At 43.0% G+C, this 17882-nt stretch overlaps 1 protein-coding gene across 5 annotated transcripts in view; it reads left to right on the top strand.

Annotated features, from left to right (window-relative positions):
• The first annotated feature begins 14800 nt into the window (after positions 1-14800).
• The window catches only part of OPA1 (OPA1 mitochondrial dynamin like GTPase), a 92794-nt gene continuing 89712 nt past the window's right edge, over positions 14801-17882 (top strand). For 3 of the 5 annotated variants that reach the window (XM_047788967.1, XM_047788961.1, XM_047788978.1), the window contains exon 1: positions 14802-15007. In XM_047788967.1, the coding sequence (XP_047644923.1) occupies positions 14976-15007 (32 nt within the window). In that variant the 5' untranslated portion in view covers positions 14802-14975. Of the gene's footprint in view, positions 15008-17882 lie in introns of all 5 variants that reach the window. The other 2 variants (XM_047788942.1, XM_047788952.1) reach the window with 1 other exon arrangement.

A 17882-nucleotide genomic window follows, 5' to 3' on the forward strand; every position in this document is an offset into this window, starting at 1 on the left:
AGGGAGAGAAGGGAATCCAAACCTTCTATTGGCTTCACCCAAAACCCTCCTCTTCTCAGTCTCTGTGTTACATGATTTTTGTCCCTATTGACCACTCTCTTCTTGGTTTTTTTGTCTTTTCTAGGGTCGCACCCACAGCATATGGAGGTTCCCAGGCTAGGGGTCCAAATTGGAACTGTAGCCGCAGGCCTTCGCCAGAGCCACAGCAATGCGGGATCCAAGTGGCGTCTGTGACCTACACCACAGCTCACGGCCACACCGGATCCTTAACCCAGGGAGCAAGGCCAGGGATCGAACCCGCAACTTCATGGTTCCTAGTTGGATTTGTTAACCACGAGCCACGACAGGAACTCCGACCACTCTCTTCTTGAAACCCTCTATTTTCCTCAGCTTTCAGAACACCAAGCTCTCTTAGCTCTTTTCCTAGTTTTCTTGTCCATCCAAAAACCTAAATCTCAAGTCTGATGCTATAATGAGACAAGATATCCTGGGGTCCTGGGACAGAAATAGGATATGTGCACGAAGGAGTAATGTCAACATTTGTGGCCAGAGAATATACTATGATAATAAAAATGACCACACATTGACTTGAATCTGACAGGCTCTGTGACAGCTTTGATCAATATGACAGACATGACACTGAGGGCTTAGGCTTTAAGAGACTGGCAGCTTCCATTCTGTGAGGAGGAGCCCTTTCTTTAGGAGCCCTGAGCTACCATGTGAAAGGTGAACTAGGCTGAGAATGCTCTGCTGCAAGAGTCCAAGCTAACCACGGGGTATGCCATTTGGAGAGAGAGAGGAGGAAATGTCTGCTGTTTTAAGCCACTAAGTTTTGGGTCATGATTATGCTGCCATGGATAATTAGAACAGATTCCCCCCCGAAAAGAGGGTTAATACTGCTGTAGCTCCTAGGGGGAGCTTTAGCGAGAATCATCTTCATAATAGGTTCCAGAACTTCTCTAAGGGAGGGGGCTTTTTGTTTAGGAAAATACCCTGATAAGCCAATTAGGAGTAGAAAGGGAGACTCTAAGGGGAGGAGTTGGCACAGAGAAATAAAATGTTGTAACTGGAGTTCTCATCGTGGCTCAATGGTTAACAAATCCGACTAGGAACCATGACGTTTCGAGTTCGATCCCTGCCCTTGTTCAGTGGGTTAAGGATCTGGCGTTGGTGCGGCTATGGTATAGGCTGGTGGCTGCAGCTCCAATTAGACCCCTAGCCTGGGAACTTCCATATGCTGAGGGAGTGGCCCTAGAAAAGGCAAAAAGACAAAAAAAAAAAAGGTGTAACTAAACACTTTGACTGGAGAATGGACAGGAAGTGGGAGGCAAGGAAGAGGAAGAATAGAAGTATATGGAGATAAGGGAAGAGAAATGGAGGAGGAGTAAATAATGTGGCCGGAAGCTAGAACCCAAGTTGCAGAAATGACCAGAAGACTTTTAAAATACATGAACATCTAACAAATTTGATTCAGTTACATATTCATGATGAAAATCTCTATTTCTCCAGAACTTCCATCAAATTTGCTACCAGTATTGGTTACCTTTTGTTACCATTTAAAAAAAATTTTGGTGGAAATTGAGAAAAATATTTGAGCACCACATTCAGTCTTGGTGAAAACAGAGATAACAAGTGCCAGTTCCTACACTGAATAAATTTACGTTAGTGGTTCCCAGTGAGTGGGGAGTGATTTTACCCCCCTCCCCAAGGAACATTTAGCAATGTCTAGAGACACTTTTGATTGTAACGACTGGGGACAGGGCAGTCAAGGCATTCAGACTGGCATTCAGTGGGCAGATACCGGGGATGCTGCCAAAAATTCCTACAATGCACTAGACACCCGCTCACAATAAAGAATTATCCAGCCTGAAATGTCAATCATCCCAAGGTTGTGAAATCTAGATTTAAAGGTCACAGAAGTTCTGGGTCAGATGTGTCTGTGAGAACCACAGAATTTATTTAAGTCTTGAGAAGATGTTAGACTTTCTACAACCCATGGGATATCGTTTGAACCAATCTTACCTAAATTATTAGGGCAGGGTCATTCTAGTCAGCATCTGAGTTATAGCATCAACTAAGAAAACTGAATTAGTTATAGTTTCTGTTATTGCAAGTAACAGAAACTAACTCTGGGAAAATTGAGCAGGAAAGGAATATATCAATTAATAGTGAAATCATAGAATCTCTGGGAGTTCTGGAGGACACGGCCTGGAGGCTGTGCAGAAAGGTATAATCAAAAAAGCAAACTGTAGACTTGGTTCATGGGGACAGTGCTACTCCTATCACTGGCATGTACACTGCTGGAATGAAGGAAGGAAGTATGGATGGACAGGCAATTATGCTAGAATGGATGCTCCAAGAGAGGAAAGGAAAAAAGAAACATGATATTTAAAAAGTTTATTTTAAAAGTATATAAACATCTTTCAGTCTTAACATTAAAAAATGAAAATTTGGAGTTCATGTCATGGCTTAGCAGTTAACGAATCTGACTAGCACCCATGAGGATGCAGGTTTGATCCCTGGCCTTGCTCAGTGGGTTAAGGATCCAGTGTTGCCACGAGCTGTGGTGTAGGTCACAGAGCTGTGTTGTTGTGGCTGTGCCTATGGCTGGAAGCCACAGCTCTGATTGGACTGCTAGCCTGGGAACCTCCATATGCCATGGGTGTGGACCTAAAAAGCCAAAAAAAAAAAAAGAAAGAAAGAAAGAAAGAAAAAGAAAATTCATGGTCATTGCTGTGACTCTGGTGTTACTCTATTCCATTTTCTGGTGGTCCCAGCCTTCATTGGCTTGTGGCTGCTTCACTCTAATCTCTTGTAAGGACACATGTGATGGCATTTAGCGCCCACCTAGATTTCTCCTCATTTCAAGATCCTTAATATAACTTCTGCAAAGACCCTTTTCCAAATAAGGTTACATTTACAAATTCTTTTTTTTTTTTTTTGTCTTTTTGCCATTTCTTGGGCCGCTCCCTTGGCATATGGAGGTTCCCAGGGTCGGGGTCGAATCGGAGCTGTAGCCTCCGGCCTATGCCAGAGCCACATCTACGACCTTCACCACAGTTCGTGGCAGCACAGGATCCTTAACCCCCTGAGAAAGGCCAGGGATCGAACCCACAACCTCATGGTTCTTAGTCAGAGTCATTAACCGCTGCGCCACGACGGGAACTTCTCCAACATTTACAAATTCTAAGGATAGGACCTGATATCTACATAAGCATTTTGGCAAATATATAGAAACTTTTTTTTTTTTTTTTTGGAGTTCCTGTCATGGCTCAGTGGTTAGCAAATCCAACTAGGAACCATGAGGTGGCGGCTTCAATCCCTGGCCTTGCTCAGTGGGTTAAGGATCCAGCGTTGCCGTGAGCTGTGGTGTAGGTTGCAGACCCTGCTCAGATCCTGAGTTGCTGTGGCTCTGGCGTAGGCCGGCAGCTACAGCTCTGATTAGACCCCTAGCCTGGGAACCTCCATATGCTGGGGGAGAAGCCCAAGAGATGGCAAAAAGACAAAAAAAAGAAAGAAAGAAAGAAAAGAAACATTTTTTTATATTGACCTTGTATTCTGATACTCAACTATTTTCAATGTTTTTAAAATTGATTTCTTAAGAATTCCAATGTAAACAATCATGTTATGCCTTATATTTGTTTCTTACATTATTTCATCACATGTAATACTTTTATTTATTTTTTATTTTTATTTTTTGTCTTTTTAGGGCTGCACCCACAGCATATGGAAGTTCCAAGGCTAGGGGTTAAATCAGAATTGTGGCTGCCAGCCTACCCCACAGACACAGCAACCCCAGATCCTAGCCATGTCTGCGAACTATGCTGCAGCTCACAGCAATGCTGGATCCTTAACCCACTGAGCGAGGCTAGGGATGGAACCCACGTACTCATGGATACTGGTTGGGTTCTTTACCACTGAGCTACAATGGGAACTCCTGATTGCATATAATACTTTTAGTCTTAAAATATAAACATTATAAAATAATATAGACAATCATTTATAAGCAATTTCAAATTTTTTCATGGCTTCACCAAGGTTAATGTGACTCCTGCCTGTCAAGGAAAAACAGTCCTCCTGTGTCTACTCTTGATAGTCTCTGAATCTGCCACTTTCCTTCCGATACTTCTGGTCACCAAAAGTTTATTAAAATTTCACCTTTATAAAGACAACCCTTAAATCTGTATTGTCAGTTTTACCTCCCTATGGAACTCCAGGACTTGATTTTTAAATGCCCCATAGATTTTTCCAAAAGATAATTCATCGACGTCTCAGCATTAATCATCAGTCCAAAACCATCATTATCATCTCTACTGCATATCAGCTTCCCTATATCTGTGACTGTCACTGGCACTGTTAATTCACTATGGCTTAAAACACCAGTCATCTTTGGTTTTTTTCCCTAATTTCTGCATTTAGTTTTCCATTACTTTAAATACTCAGACATATTCTTTTAAATGATCTCTCTCTCACCTCTATCCCCCCTTCTGTACTTTAGCTCAGACCACTCACACTTGACTTTCTCAGTAGCTTCTCAACTAGCCTTTCCAACCTCAGTCTCTCTCTTTACAAATTCATCTTTTTTTATTTTTCCAGAATTATCTTAGGCTCGCTTGATTATGTGATAGTTCTGACCTATAGCAGAACTTCCACCCCTTACTTGGTCCTCAGTGTGTACTCAATCCCATCACTTACCTTTTTATGGATGTGTCTGTCTCTTCGCTAGGCCATATTTCCTTGAAAGTTGGGCTGGAGTTCCTGTTGTGGCTCAGTAGGTTAAGAATCTGGCATAGTTTGTGTGGATGCTGGTTCTATCCCTGGCCTCACTCGGTGGGTTAAGGATCCAGCCTTGTTGCATCTGGCTGGGATCCAGCATTGCGGTCGCTGTGGCAGTGGCATGGGCAGGTTCAAAATCTAGCCTAGGAACTTCCATATGCTGCCGGTATGGCCATAAAGGTGGGAAAAAAAAAAAAAAAAGTTCTTTTTTTTGTTGTTTTTTTTGTTGTTGTTAATTTCCACACCAAGATTCACAGGAAGTGATTTACACATGTTTGTTGATAAGGATTATGACATGGTTTTTGGAGAGGTTGTGAGAATTTGATAATGAGGATGGTGCACTTATGTGTGACTAAGCTTGTCTCCCTCTCCAGGAAACCACAGAGGAAGTGCAGTGTCAGGGAACTTGGGCATCTCCCAGGAAGAACTTGGCAAAAACTTCTATTATAAAATATTTGATACAAAACTTAAGAAAACATATGTAAATATTTCAGTTTCCATTCATATCTCCCTTTCTGAAGATCATTGATTCACCAAACACTCTGAAAAATGTCTTTCTTTTTTTTTATTCCGGGAAAGATAAATGTTTTGAGAATTTTAACCGATCGCTCAATTTCCAGTTGAACCTAAGAATTCAATTTAAAATAGTAAAATTGGGAGTTCCTGTCATGACGCCGCAGAAACGAATCCAACTAGGAACGATGAGGTTGTGGGTTTGATCCCTGGCCTCACTTAGTGGGTTAAGGATCTGGGGTTGCCATGAACTGTGGTGTAGGTTGCAGATTTGGCTGGGACCTGGCATTGCTGTGGCTCTGGCATAGGCCAGTGGCAACAGCTCCGATTAGACCCCTAGCCTGGGAATCTCCATATGCCGTAGGTGCGGCCCACAAAAGACAAAAAATAAAAATAAAATAAAAAATAAAATAGTAAAATTATTTCATGACTTCTGGACCAGAAAAACATTTTTAACATTTATTTCTTTAAGTAATTGATACATATGTTAACAAATTCAGAGTATAAAAGGATACAATGTATAGAGTATAAAAATTATACAGTGAAAGTAAGCCTCCTTTCCACTCATGACTCACCACCCTCAAGTCCCTCCCTAGACACTGCCTGTCAAGGAAAAAGAGTCCTCCTATGTCTACTCTTGAAATTCTCCGAATCTTCCACTTTTGTGGTCACCAAAAGTGGGTGGGGTGGTGAGGGTTCAGGTGGTTCCCTCACACCAAGCAATTCTCAGATTCTCTGGACCCCAGCTGGGTGTCCTATAATTTATTTCAATTCAGACAGTATCTTCTTGGAAATAGCATCAGATCCCACAAGTTAAAGGATCAGCCCCTCCCTCACTTCAGAACCAATCACAAGTCCAAGATGTTACTGTTACCAAACAGAACCTGGTCCTCTTGCCTGCAGTGCAGCAAAGCCAATCTACTGACACTGGCTTGTGGTGAAGGAAAGTACAGTGTTTATGTGCAGGGTGCCAAACAAGGAGAAGAAGCAACTCATACCCCAAAGACCCTAACTCCCAGATGGCTTTCAGGAAGGATTTTTTTAAAGACAACATCTGGGTTGAGTGTTGCAGCTAGTGGACTTTTGTCTGATTGGTTGGTGTTGAGACAATAGGGTGATGTTTCAGGAATCCTATCCATCAATCTGCTGGTTCCAACAAGTCTGGGGTTTACTGCTTATTGCTAGCATGCATTGAGCATCCTCCACCTGGGTGGGAATATTAGTTTCTGCAGAATGACTCAAAGATATGTGTCAGATTGTTATGTACATCCATTGAGGATGAACAATGGCTCTGTTTTACTCTGAACTATTTGTTTTTCCTTTGTTTCTGCAGTCCCTCACTTTCCTAGTTAGTAACTGGTTGCATCTGCTCTTTGGAACTCAGGGAAGTCCTAGGAGACTAAAGCCTTTTTTTTTTTTTTTTTTTTGCTTTTTTTAGGGCTGCATCTGCGGCATATGGAACTTCCCAGGCTAGGGGTTAAATCAGAGCTGTAGCCGCTGGCCTACACCACAGCCACAGCAACATCAGATCTGAGCAGCATCTGCAACCTACACCACAACTTGAGGCAATGCCAGATCCTTAACCCTGTGAGTGAGGCCAGGGATTGAACTTGCAACCTCATGGGTACTAGTTGAATTCTTTCCACTGCACCACAATGGGAACTCAACTAAAGCCTTTTTCTACAAACAACAAACAGGGGACACAGAGGGGCTTTTGTACCCAGGAGGGTCCCATTGGGTTAGGTGTGTGAACTGCAGTCTGGCACTTGCCATCAGCCTCTACATGGAGTAAAACATGAACCACTGCAGCTGCCAACTCTCAGTGCCCACTGAGAGGAGCTCAGGGTGGAGACCAAGAGTGGGGCAATCTGTTCTCAGGAAAACTGGAAGAACAGGTCTTCAGATAGTTAAATATTTCTTAGGAGAAGATTTTATGAGCCCAATTCTTGCATCTCCTCATATCTAAAAAAACCTTCAATGATGACTGATGTCTGTCACTAGTAGTAACCTTCACAGACCAGCAGCAAACTTCTGTAAAATGGATGCATGGCTGCATGTACCTTCCCCTTCATCTTTATAGCTAATATCTTGATATTCCACCCTTTCCTCTTTGGGGCAGTACTTCAGATAGGTGTGAAATACTGCCCCTTTGGCCATAGTTAAGTGGACAAAACAAAAGATGTCAAAGTCATCTGTGAGAACAGCCACACCCAAGGGTGGGCCAGTGAGCCCTGAGGGAACTCAGGAAAGAAAAAAGAAGATTAGCCCACACTGAGATGTCTATCAAAGGAATGCTTCTAGTAAGCCCAAACCTTTAGTTTTCCCATAGCAACTGGTTTTCTGTAAATCTTTTTGTGTAAATCTGGTTATCTGTAAAGGTTTTGTTCCTACTACCTTCCACCATACTCACATAGCCTTAGCTTCCCTCCTCATTTCCAGTTTCTCAGGGTTACCTGAGATGCTGTTTCCTGGGCTTAGGTCCTAATTTTGCCCCAAATAAAACTTAACTCTCAACTTTCAGGTTGTGCTTTTTTTTTTTTTTCAACAGGTGTTAAATCTAGGTTTGGTATCATCGTATTTGGCATAAGTGACAGTATTTGGGGCCTGCAGTTTTTCTCTCTGACAACAAAAAATTCAACATTACATTAAAAATACTCAATAGGATAACACATAAACAAAACAGGCCTGGGGGCTGAAACTTTTTTTTGCTTTTTAGGGCCACACCTGCAACATAGGGGGTCTATTGGATCTACAGCTGACAGCTATGCCATAGCCACAACAACACAGGATCCAAGCCATGTCTGTGACCTACACCACAACTCACAGCAATGCTGGATCCTTAACACTGAGAAAGGCCAGGGATCGAACCCGCAACCTCATGGTTCCTAGTTGGATTCGTTTCCACTGTGTCACAATGGGAACTCCCAATGGTGGCATTTTGATTACACAATATTCTGCCCCTTTAATCTCATGTGATACTGTATATTGGAAATTGTTCCTTATCAGGACAAAGGTCCTGATACTTTCATGGTTAGTATAAATATAATTCATACTAAACCTTCATGGTTAGTATGAATATAATTTATTTAACTATTCTTATTTATGGGTATTTATATTGTTGACTTAATTAAACAAAGAGGCTATTAGACTAGATGGCCTAATATGTTGGCAGTGCTGAGGAGGAAGAAATTTACCTCTACCCTTCTAGATTCTTTTGGCTGGTCTTGAAATCAAGCAGGATCTTGTGGAGCTCTCCTGGGTACAAAACTCTGTGTCCTGTTTCTTGTTTGTAGGAAAAAAGGTTTTAGCCTCCTAAACTTTCCCTAAGCTCCAAAGGGCAGATTCAAACAGTTTCTAATAAGGGAATGAAAGGAATGCAGAAACCAAGGGATAGCATGAAGAAACAACAGTACAGCGATAAAACAGGGTCCTAATTCCCCCTCATGGAATGTATAAAAATGTCTTTGAGTTCTGCTGCAGAAAGAAGCCACCACACCCCCACCCCGCCCTCAGGCTGAGCACAAGATTCCTGGAACACTGCCCAGTTACCTCCTCACCAACCAATCAGAAGAAAGTCATATGTCCTGCAGCCCTCACCCCAAATTTTGTCTACAAAACCTCACCCACACAAACCATCCAGAAGTTTGGGTTTTCTGAGCACAAGCTTCCTGTTCTCCTTTCATGGCCCTTGCAAAAAACCTTTCTCTGCTCAAAACCTTTGGATTTGTTTGACATCACTCTTGCATTGGGCACACGAACTTGTCTAAGCATTAAATTGACATGAGACGGGTTAATAGGAGACAGTCAAACAAAAGTTTAATAACATGTACACACGGGAGAGACCTAGAAAAACTGTAACTCACCCAAATGACTGAAGCCTTAACTTTAAATACCATCCTCAGCTAAAAACAAAAGAAGATGTTGGGGAGAGGGATTCAGGACTTCAAAAGGGAGGAAGGAAATGCAGATGGAGGTGGAAAAGTAAATATATCATAAATAAATGCTGGGACATGCAGAGACAATTGGATGGAGTGTGAAGTCTGATCTGTGAGAGTTTCCGCTGCTACACTTAGTCCACATCTTCTGCAAAAATCTCTGGTGATGGCTCTATTCCTGTACAGGCCTTCTATTTAAATTCTTTAGGCAGCTAAGAGGGAGGTGGAAAGAAAGACTTCCTGAGTCATGCTTCTTAAAAACAATCAATCTAAATTAATCCTCATGTAACTGAGCTAATGTCCAGTGGGGCTCCTGGACACACAAGACTGTTTCCTCCATTTTTTGTTTTTAGGGACTAAGGCTTGATTTGAGTATATATATGCTACTGCAGCTACCCAGCAGCCTTGAGCTGCAGTGTATCAGCTCTGGCGACAGCCCTGTGGCTGTTGTGATCAGCTCTTTCACCCGGCAAGAAACCAAGCGAGCACTCGGAGAGTTGGAGAACTCAGGTTTATTACACTGGCGGGCTCAGAAGAGATCGATCTTCAGAGTCTGAGCCCGGAAGAAGGGTTTCACAAGGCTTTTATGGGCTACTTCTTCCAGGTCCATGCTTGGCTAGTTGGACCGGAGTGACGTCAGGCAAGGTAGTAGATGCTGAAACAAATTTACAGAAGCAGATGCGTGGGGGAGGGGTGGTTGGGGCAGTTGGCTAGACTTTGCTTAGCCATCATGGCCGGGGTCTCTCCTTTCTACATTTTTATTGGGACATTTTCTCCTACATATATATATTTGTCCTTTTAGGGCTGCACCTGCAGCACATGGAATTTCCCAGGCTAGGGGTCAAATTGGAGCTGCAGCTGCCGGCCTACGCCACAGCCACAGCAACACCAGATGTGAGCCATGTCTGCAACCTACACCACAGCATAAGGCATCACCAGATCCTTAACCCACTGAGTGAGGCCAGGGATCGAACCTCATGGATACTAGTCAGGTTCCTTACTGCTGAGCCATGACAGTGAGGCAGATTATTAGCTCAGGTAGTCTGTGTAGGAACATAGGCTTCCACGCATTCTTTGATATGGCCATTGACTAACATTTGTGGTTTAGGAGCTCCAGGGAGTAACATCCCTGCAGGCCTTGTTTACAATGGGGAATAGACATTAATCCCTAATCCCCTGTGACTTAATCTAAGGAAAGAAAAGGACAAAGAAACCGTAAAATTTATGGGACATTTTCAGCCCTAAAACCCCAATTGGACAAGGACTGATATAAGTAATTGAGCAAGGCCAATGGGAGAAAACCACATCTTTCTGGACCCCATGTTGATGCCCCTCCCCATCTTTAAGAGATAAAAATCCATACAGGACAATAAAGAAGGAGGCTATTCTCCCCCTTCCCAGCAAACCTGGGAGTAATTTGCTTTCCTTTAATAAAGACTTTGCTTGCTTGCTGCCTGTATGTTCATGGAGTTCATTCTTCAACTGCCATGAACAAGAACCTGGATTCTGGTATCATCTTTCTGGTGTCAACAGGAACTCTTGATTTGAATAATTTTTGATCAAATTATTATATCAAACCCTCAGATTTTTTAAAAACTATTTTATTTATTTATTTTTGTCTTTCAGTCTTTTCTAGGGCCACACCTGCAGCATGTGTAGATTCCCAGGCTAGGGGTCGAATCAGAGCTGTAGCCACCGGCCTACGCCAGAGCCACAGCAACGCCAGATCCGAGGTGCATCTGCGAACTACACCACAGCTCATGGCAACGCCAGATTGTTAACCCACTGAGCGAGGCCAGGGATTGAATCCACAACCTCATGGTTCCTAGTCAGATTCATTAACCACTGAGCCATGATGGGAACACCAGATTATTATTATTATTTTATTTTATTTTATTTTATTTTTTGCCTTTTTAGGGCTGCTCCAGAGGCATGTGGAGGTTCCCAGGCTAGGGGTTCAATTGGAGCTACAGCTGTAAGCCTACACCACAACCACAGCAATGCAGGATCTGAGTTTCATCTGCCACCTACACCATAGCTATGGCAATGCCAGATCCTTAATCCACTGAGGCCAGGGATCAAATCTGCAACCTCAGGGTTCCTGATCCAATTTGTTTCTGCTGGCCGGGACAGGAACTCCAAACCCTTAAATCTTTTAATGACTCAGTTTATCTTTTAATGATGCTGATTCCCATATTTTGTTATTTCATACAATGTGAAAGTAAACATCATGCATATATCTTTGAATACATGTGAATGATTTGTAAGCAGATAAGGTAGAGGGCCAGGAGGAGGAAAAAAAACAAACAGGTATGGCCTTCTTGGCATAAGAGAAGACATTTTTGGCCTTAGCCATTTTGTGATATAAATCTGGCCACAAGGCTTACCCTCAGATCTCAATAATTAATGATCTTAAGGGAACAAAAGAATACAGATACAAACAACCATTATCAAGCAAAAGAAGTAACAACAGCAAAGATAATACATCAGTTATAAAGACTCCCAGTTCTGTTTCAATGGTAGATTATAGCCTGAAGCACTCAACCACCAGATCAGCTGGAATTTAAGGGATGATTATGTTGACCCTCTAAACTTCGATCAACTAAAACCCTGGACTCTGCTGACTGCCAAGCCCCTTCATGAATATGCATGTACCCTTAGCTTAAAAATTCCCCAGTTTTACTGTTGGAGGAGACACTGCTTCAGGAAAGATTCTTGATTTTCTCCCTTCTTGCTGAAAGTAATAAATCCATCCTTCTCCCAATCTTTGGCTTGGTTGTGTCTTTTGGCTCAATACCCACCAAAAGTGAACCCAATTTTTGTGGCAACAGATTCAGTAAGCTAAATGCTTAAAAATAAAAGAGCAGGAGTTCCCATCATGGCTCAGTGGTTAACAAATCCGCCTAGGAACCATAAGGTTGCGGTTCGATCCCTGGCCTTGCTCAGTGGATTGAGGATCCATGGTCTGAGGTGTAGGTCACAGACAGGCTCGTACCTAGCATTGCTGTGGCTGTGGTGTAGACCAACGGCTACAGCTCCGATTGGACTCCTAGCCTGGGAACCTCCATGTGCCATGGGTACGGCCCTAAAAAGACAAAAAACAAACAAACAAACAAACAAAAAGATAGCAAAACAAGGGTCTTGTAAAATTAACAATAACCCATACATGAAGGGAGTTGCCATTATTTGGTGCTCCCCCCTTTTTTCTTTATAAAATAACTGTAAATTAACAATAACAAAGGACTTTTTGCATAACTCTACAGTTCTGGAAAGAGCTACAGTTTGTACAGATCAGTATAGCAAGTCCCTATTAGTTCCCGGCATTAAAACAGTGGCCAAGAGTTCCTGTTGTGACTCAGGGGGTCAGCTGAGAGCAATATAAACAAACAGTAATAATGCTATAGCCCCTTGCCTCATCCTTGCACTGGGCCCCAGAAAAAGCATTTATGTCATTTTGTTAGAACCTCAAACCCAGCGATTAGGCAATGGACTCATTGGAAAAGGCCTCATAGACGTTCGTCAGGGTCTGAGCAGCAGCCCTTCAATTTTCTTATTATTCCCCTGCTCATTAAAGCCTTGAAGCTCACTCCCAATAAGCTTACTTATGAATTCTGTCCATGTTCCATAGTACTCATACATTACACACATTATAAAGTATCACTAAAATAAGTGTTTTAGGAGTTCCCTGTTGCTCAGTGGGTTAAGAACCCGACTAGTATCCATGATGATCCAGGTTCAATGCCTGTCCTTGCTCAGTGGGTTAAGGATCTGGCATTGCTGTGAGCTGTGGTATAGGTTGCAGATGTGGCTTAGATTGTGCATTGCTGTGGCTGTGGTGTAAGCTATCAGCTCTGATTTGACTCCTAGCCTGGAAACTTCCATATGCTGCAGATGCAGCCCTAAAAAGCAAACAGGCAAAATAAAACAAGCAAAAAGTCACCATAAGAAACATAACAGGAGTTCCCGTCGTGGCGCAGCAGAAACGAATCCAACTAGGAACCATGAGGTTGTGGGTTTGATCCCTGGCCTTGCTCAGTGGGTTCAGGATCCGGCATTGCCGTGAGCTGGTGGTGTAGATCACAGATGTGGCTCGGATCCCGCACTGCTGTGGCTCTGGCGTAGGCCGGTGGCTACAACTCCGATTAGACCCCTAGTCTGAGAACCTCCATGTGCCGCAGGTGCAGCCCTAAAAAATAAATAAGAAATATAATAAATTTTCCAGAGTCCTTCGTTTGAGGAATATGTTACCAATAGCTGTGTTTACACTTGGCAGTACTGTGAATGGATGGATATTGACTAAGGATTCTGATGATTAAGGGAAAAGTAATTTTCTTTGCATCTAGCTCCTTTAGAGGTGGTGCCCTTAAAATGAAGGGGGCACACAGCCCTCTGATTTTGGTCCTGGCTATGCCACTAATTGACTTCACTACCTTCTCTAGGCCACATCCCATATATGGGCCTGTTTCCACATAAAGCATAAAATGATAAGCATTGTAAGGGGGAAAAGGTATTTAAATTCGTAGAGCTGACTTAGACTACTGAAGGAGATAATGCAGACAGAGATGAAAAGGGGTCCAGGATTTCTTGAGATCCGAAACCCTCCAAAGTTGAGAGGTTGGAAGGAGAATGAGGCTGGGGAGTAGCAGATCCTGGAGAAAAGGAGAGTGTGACTTTCAGAAAGCTAGGAGAGGGAAGCCCTTTAAGGAGAGCATTGACGGTGGGGGGATACGCTGGGGGTTGTGGGATGGAAATCCTATAAAATTGGATTGTGATGATCATTGTACAACTATAAATGTAATAAATTCATTGAGTAATAAAAAAAAAAAAAAAAGAGCGTTGAGGGCCCAACATCCTGAGCTGAATGCAGGGCGACCCAGTGACCCTTGGCAATATGGAATTGCTGCAGACTTTGAGCAGCAATTTCAATAAATTAGTTAAATGAAAAGCCAGATGAAAACTGACAGGGAGCGAATGAACGAAATCACTTTTTGACGCCTTTATAGCCTGCACAAGCTTGTTCCAAACCCTTAGTTTGCTTAATTCATCTGAGTTCCTCTTGGATCTAACCTTCAGAAACTCTAAAGCACTTAACTTGTTGACCATTCCTCCTTCAGCACCCCCCACCTCCCCCGAGATTGTGCTAAGACATCAAAGTGCTTCGTGAACAAAAACACCTAAAAAAAGGAGCGGGGCAAAAGGGCATTACTCTATTCTATTACTCTATCCCTGTGCTGTATTCATTTTGTATTCCGTAAGCCCCTCTGTGCTCCAACAGTCCAAATTTTCTCAAATTGGCAGCCAAGCATTGACACTTTATTCGGATCTCAAGTCCTTCACCCTGCCAGTCCCTGCCCAACACCTAGACTCTTCCCGTCCCAGAGTCTAACTGGAGACATTCGAATACACCACTCAGCCTCCTCCTTCAAACAAACAAGGCGGGTGGGGGAGAGCGGAGGGGAAATTACCTTGCTCCTCACACAGGCTTTGAGCGCATGCGTGAGTCCTCCCCCGGACCATTTGTGCTGCTCGCCTAGGAAGGTGGGGTGGTGGTTTGCCTGACGGACCGACTACGGGTGCCGAGCAGGCTCTCGCGGAAGTCCATTCTCATTGGGAGGGCCGCGGTGGCTGCTTTGTGCCCTTGTTGCTGAGGGCCTCTTCCTGGGTCATTCCTGGAGCAGAAGCCGGACTGGGGATAACAGCGGGGCTCCCGCCTGGCCGCCTCGGCGTCTGTGTGACCTCCTCGCCGGCAGAATGTGGCGACTACGCCGGGCTGCCGTGGCCTGGTAAGTGCGGGCTCCGACCTGGCCCCGTTATCTCTGAGGCCTCCGGAAAACCGGCTTGTTCCATCACTATCTCCAGAATATGCAGATAAGTCTCAGGCCAGGCAGAGGGCAATTGGAGAATTCCGGAATGTTTTTGAGGACCTGAGTGACAGGAGACGTGACTGGGCTTACCGGAGATGCTGGCCCCAGTACTGGTCCCTGTCCCTATGCCATTCGGAAGATTCTGGGTGCTTTTCATTCTTCGCCTGTTCCTGTTATTATTTGTGCTTGTCCTTTTAACCTTTCTGCTCTCGCTATTATCTCTGCGTCTGGTAGCTGCTTGTTTCTGCCTCCTTGCTCCCCAGTCTCAGACTCTATTCATGTGTCACCCTTTCTGAGTCTCTTAATTCTCACTGTGTTTTTGTTCTACCTTCACGCCAGGCTTACATTGCTTTTGCAGGTACCCGACTTAGTCTCTCGGCATGAAGGGGACTCTGCCTCTTTCCTCAGTCTGCTGAGTGAACGTGATTTGGAGTTGTCTGGAGCAGTGGCGCATGCTGTGTCAGATGAAATTAGAGATATTCTCTTAATAACAGCTTTTTTTTTTTCTTTCAGTGTTTAGGAAGGGAGAATTGCTTTTGGATGAGAGGTGATGAATGTGGCACCACCTTTCTAATCTTTATGTTGTTGTCGCCCAGGCCTGGCTTAATCCTAAAGAGAAAGTCGTGAAAGTATTTACATCTCTATAGTGCATTTTAATGAGAGTAATTTTAACTTCAATCTTTACACGTGGTTGTGTTCTAATGGTCTTAGATATCCTTCAGGTTTAACTCATTGTTGCAGGCATTTGATGAGCAGTAACATGTATCAAGCAAAATTGGAAAAACTTGGTTTTCCTAAATTAACTCAATCTCCAAACACCTTTTTTTTTTTCCCTCCCTTGGTTTTTTTGCCTTTTGCCTTTTCTAGGGCCGCTCCCGCAGCATATGGAGGTTTCCAGGCTAGGGGTCTAATCGGAGCCATAGCTGCCAGCCTATGCCAGAGCCACAGCAAGGAGGGATCGGAGCTGCATCTGCAACCTACAGCACAGCTCACCGGAAGGCCACTGATTGAACCTGCAACCTCATGGTTCCTAGTCGGATTGGTTAACCACTGAGCCACAACGGGAACTCCCAAACACCTGTCTTGAATTTTTCTGCATAATATTTTAAGTGCAGAAATTTAGTGTTTCTAAGGGATGGAATCCATTTGTTTTATGAAGGTTAACTTGAGTCTAAATTTAGAACTGAATAGCATGCAGTAGTTATAGTTTTAGTCAATTAGAATAATTGAATAAGTTATTTCTAATCTTGTGGAATTTTGAGTAAACCTGCATCCCTTGGTACTGAACTAAGTTATTTACAACCTTTTTTATTTCTACTGCTCAGTATTTACTGGGGAAATATATTTAATTTTCCTTAAATTAGAAAAGACTTGGAGTTCCCGTTGTGTAGGCCGGCAGCTGTAGCTCCGATTCAACCTCTAACCTGGGAACCTCTATATGCCTCGGGTGCAGCCCTAAAAAGCAAAAAAAAAAATTAGTAAAGACTTTGCAGAAAGTAGCATACTTTGTTGGGGCAATTAAGATATGTAGGAAAAACTTAAAAATTGAGTTTAAAAACAAACTGATTAATAACTGATAATTGTTTAGTCAGTTGGATGCTGTCCACTAAATTGTTTCTAAAGTTACTATTGACTCCATGGTTATAGCTTAAAAGTCTTAGCATGGATAGCACAGTTTAGCTCTCAGCAGAAGTAAAGATGTGAAAGGTCAGAAGCCCCAAGATCTGCAGTTTGTCTTTTGATGTAGTTCCTGTGTGTTGTGAAAGAGTACATTTAAATTTCTATTCTTTAAAGATAAACATTCTTTGACATATATGTCTAAATACATGCTCATGGACATGTGAGAAGACCAATGACCAATGTTTATTTAGGTGCAATAAATATTTGCTTTTTAGGGCTGCACCCGAGGCATATGGAAGTTCCCAGGCTAGGGGTCAAATCTGAGCTATAGCCGCCTGGCTTACACCACAGCCACAGCAAGGCAGGATCTGAGCGAGGCCTGGGATTGAACCTGCATCCTCATGGATTCTAGTTGGGTTTGTTAACTGCTGAGCCATGAAGGAAACTCCCTGCATGAAATTTTTTTTTTGGTCTCTTTTCTCTTTTTTTGTTTTGTTTTGTTTTTTTGCTTTTCCCTGCATAAAATTTTTGAAAAAATAATTATGTACTAGGGAACAGTACATAGGTTAGAAGAAGATAATGGATGATAGAGAATAGGTGATTTCTGGGGTGGGGTGGGGGGCTTTTGTTTTGCATCACATTTAATTTTTAGTTTGGCCTAATATAGAAGTATACATTCAAATTCCTTTTCCACCATTCACTAGTCTTTTTACCTTAGGCAAGACACAGTTCAAAAGACCAAATTGATAAGGATGCTTACCTTAGTAGGTTTTTCTGAGAGTTAATAGTAGTGTTTGTGTAAATATCTAGTATAATACCTGGCACTTTTTCCCTTTTCCCCTTACTGTCCCTCTTCACAGCATTATTTCTGTGTTCTTTGATTCCTTTTAAGATTCTATCCCCAGGTAATTAAATGGATTAATATTTCACAACTCTTTAGAATGGGGCCTGGCCCTTAGTAAGTACGATGACTGTGTTGAATAAGGAGTGTGGTTGTTGGTGGGAAACTCCGTCTCTGTCAGGAAGGACGAGGGAAGAGCTCAGGCACCAGCATCACCAACATATACTTTTTTTTTTTGCATTTTGGGGCCGCACCCATGGCATATGAAGGTTCCCAGGCTAAGGGTCAAATCAGAGGTATAGCTGCCAGCCTCCACCACAGCCCTGGCAATGC

Source organism: Phacochoerus africanus, chromosome 1, assembly GCF_016906955.1.
Source record: "Phacochoerus africanus isolate WHEZ1 chromosome 1, ROS_Pafr_v1, whole genome shotgun sequence".
Lineage (NCBI taxonomy): Eukaryota > Metazoa > Chordata > Mammalia > Artiodactyla > Suidae > Phacochoerus > Phacochoerus africanus.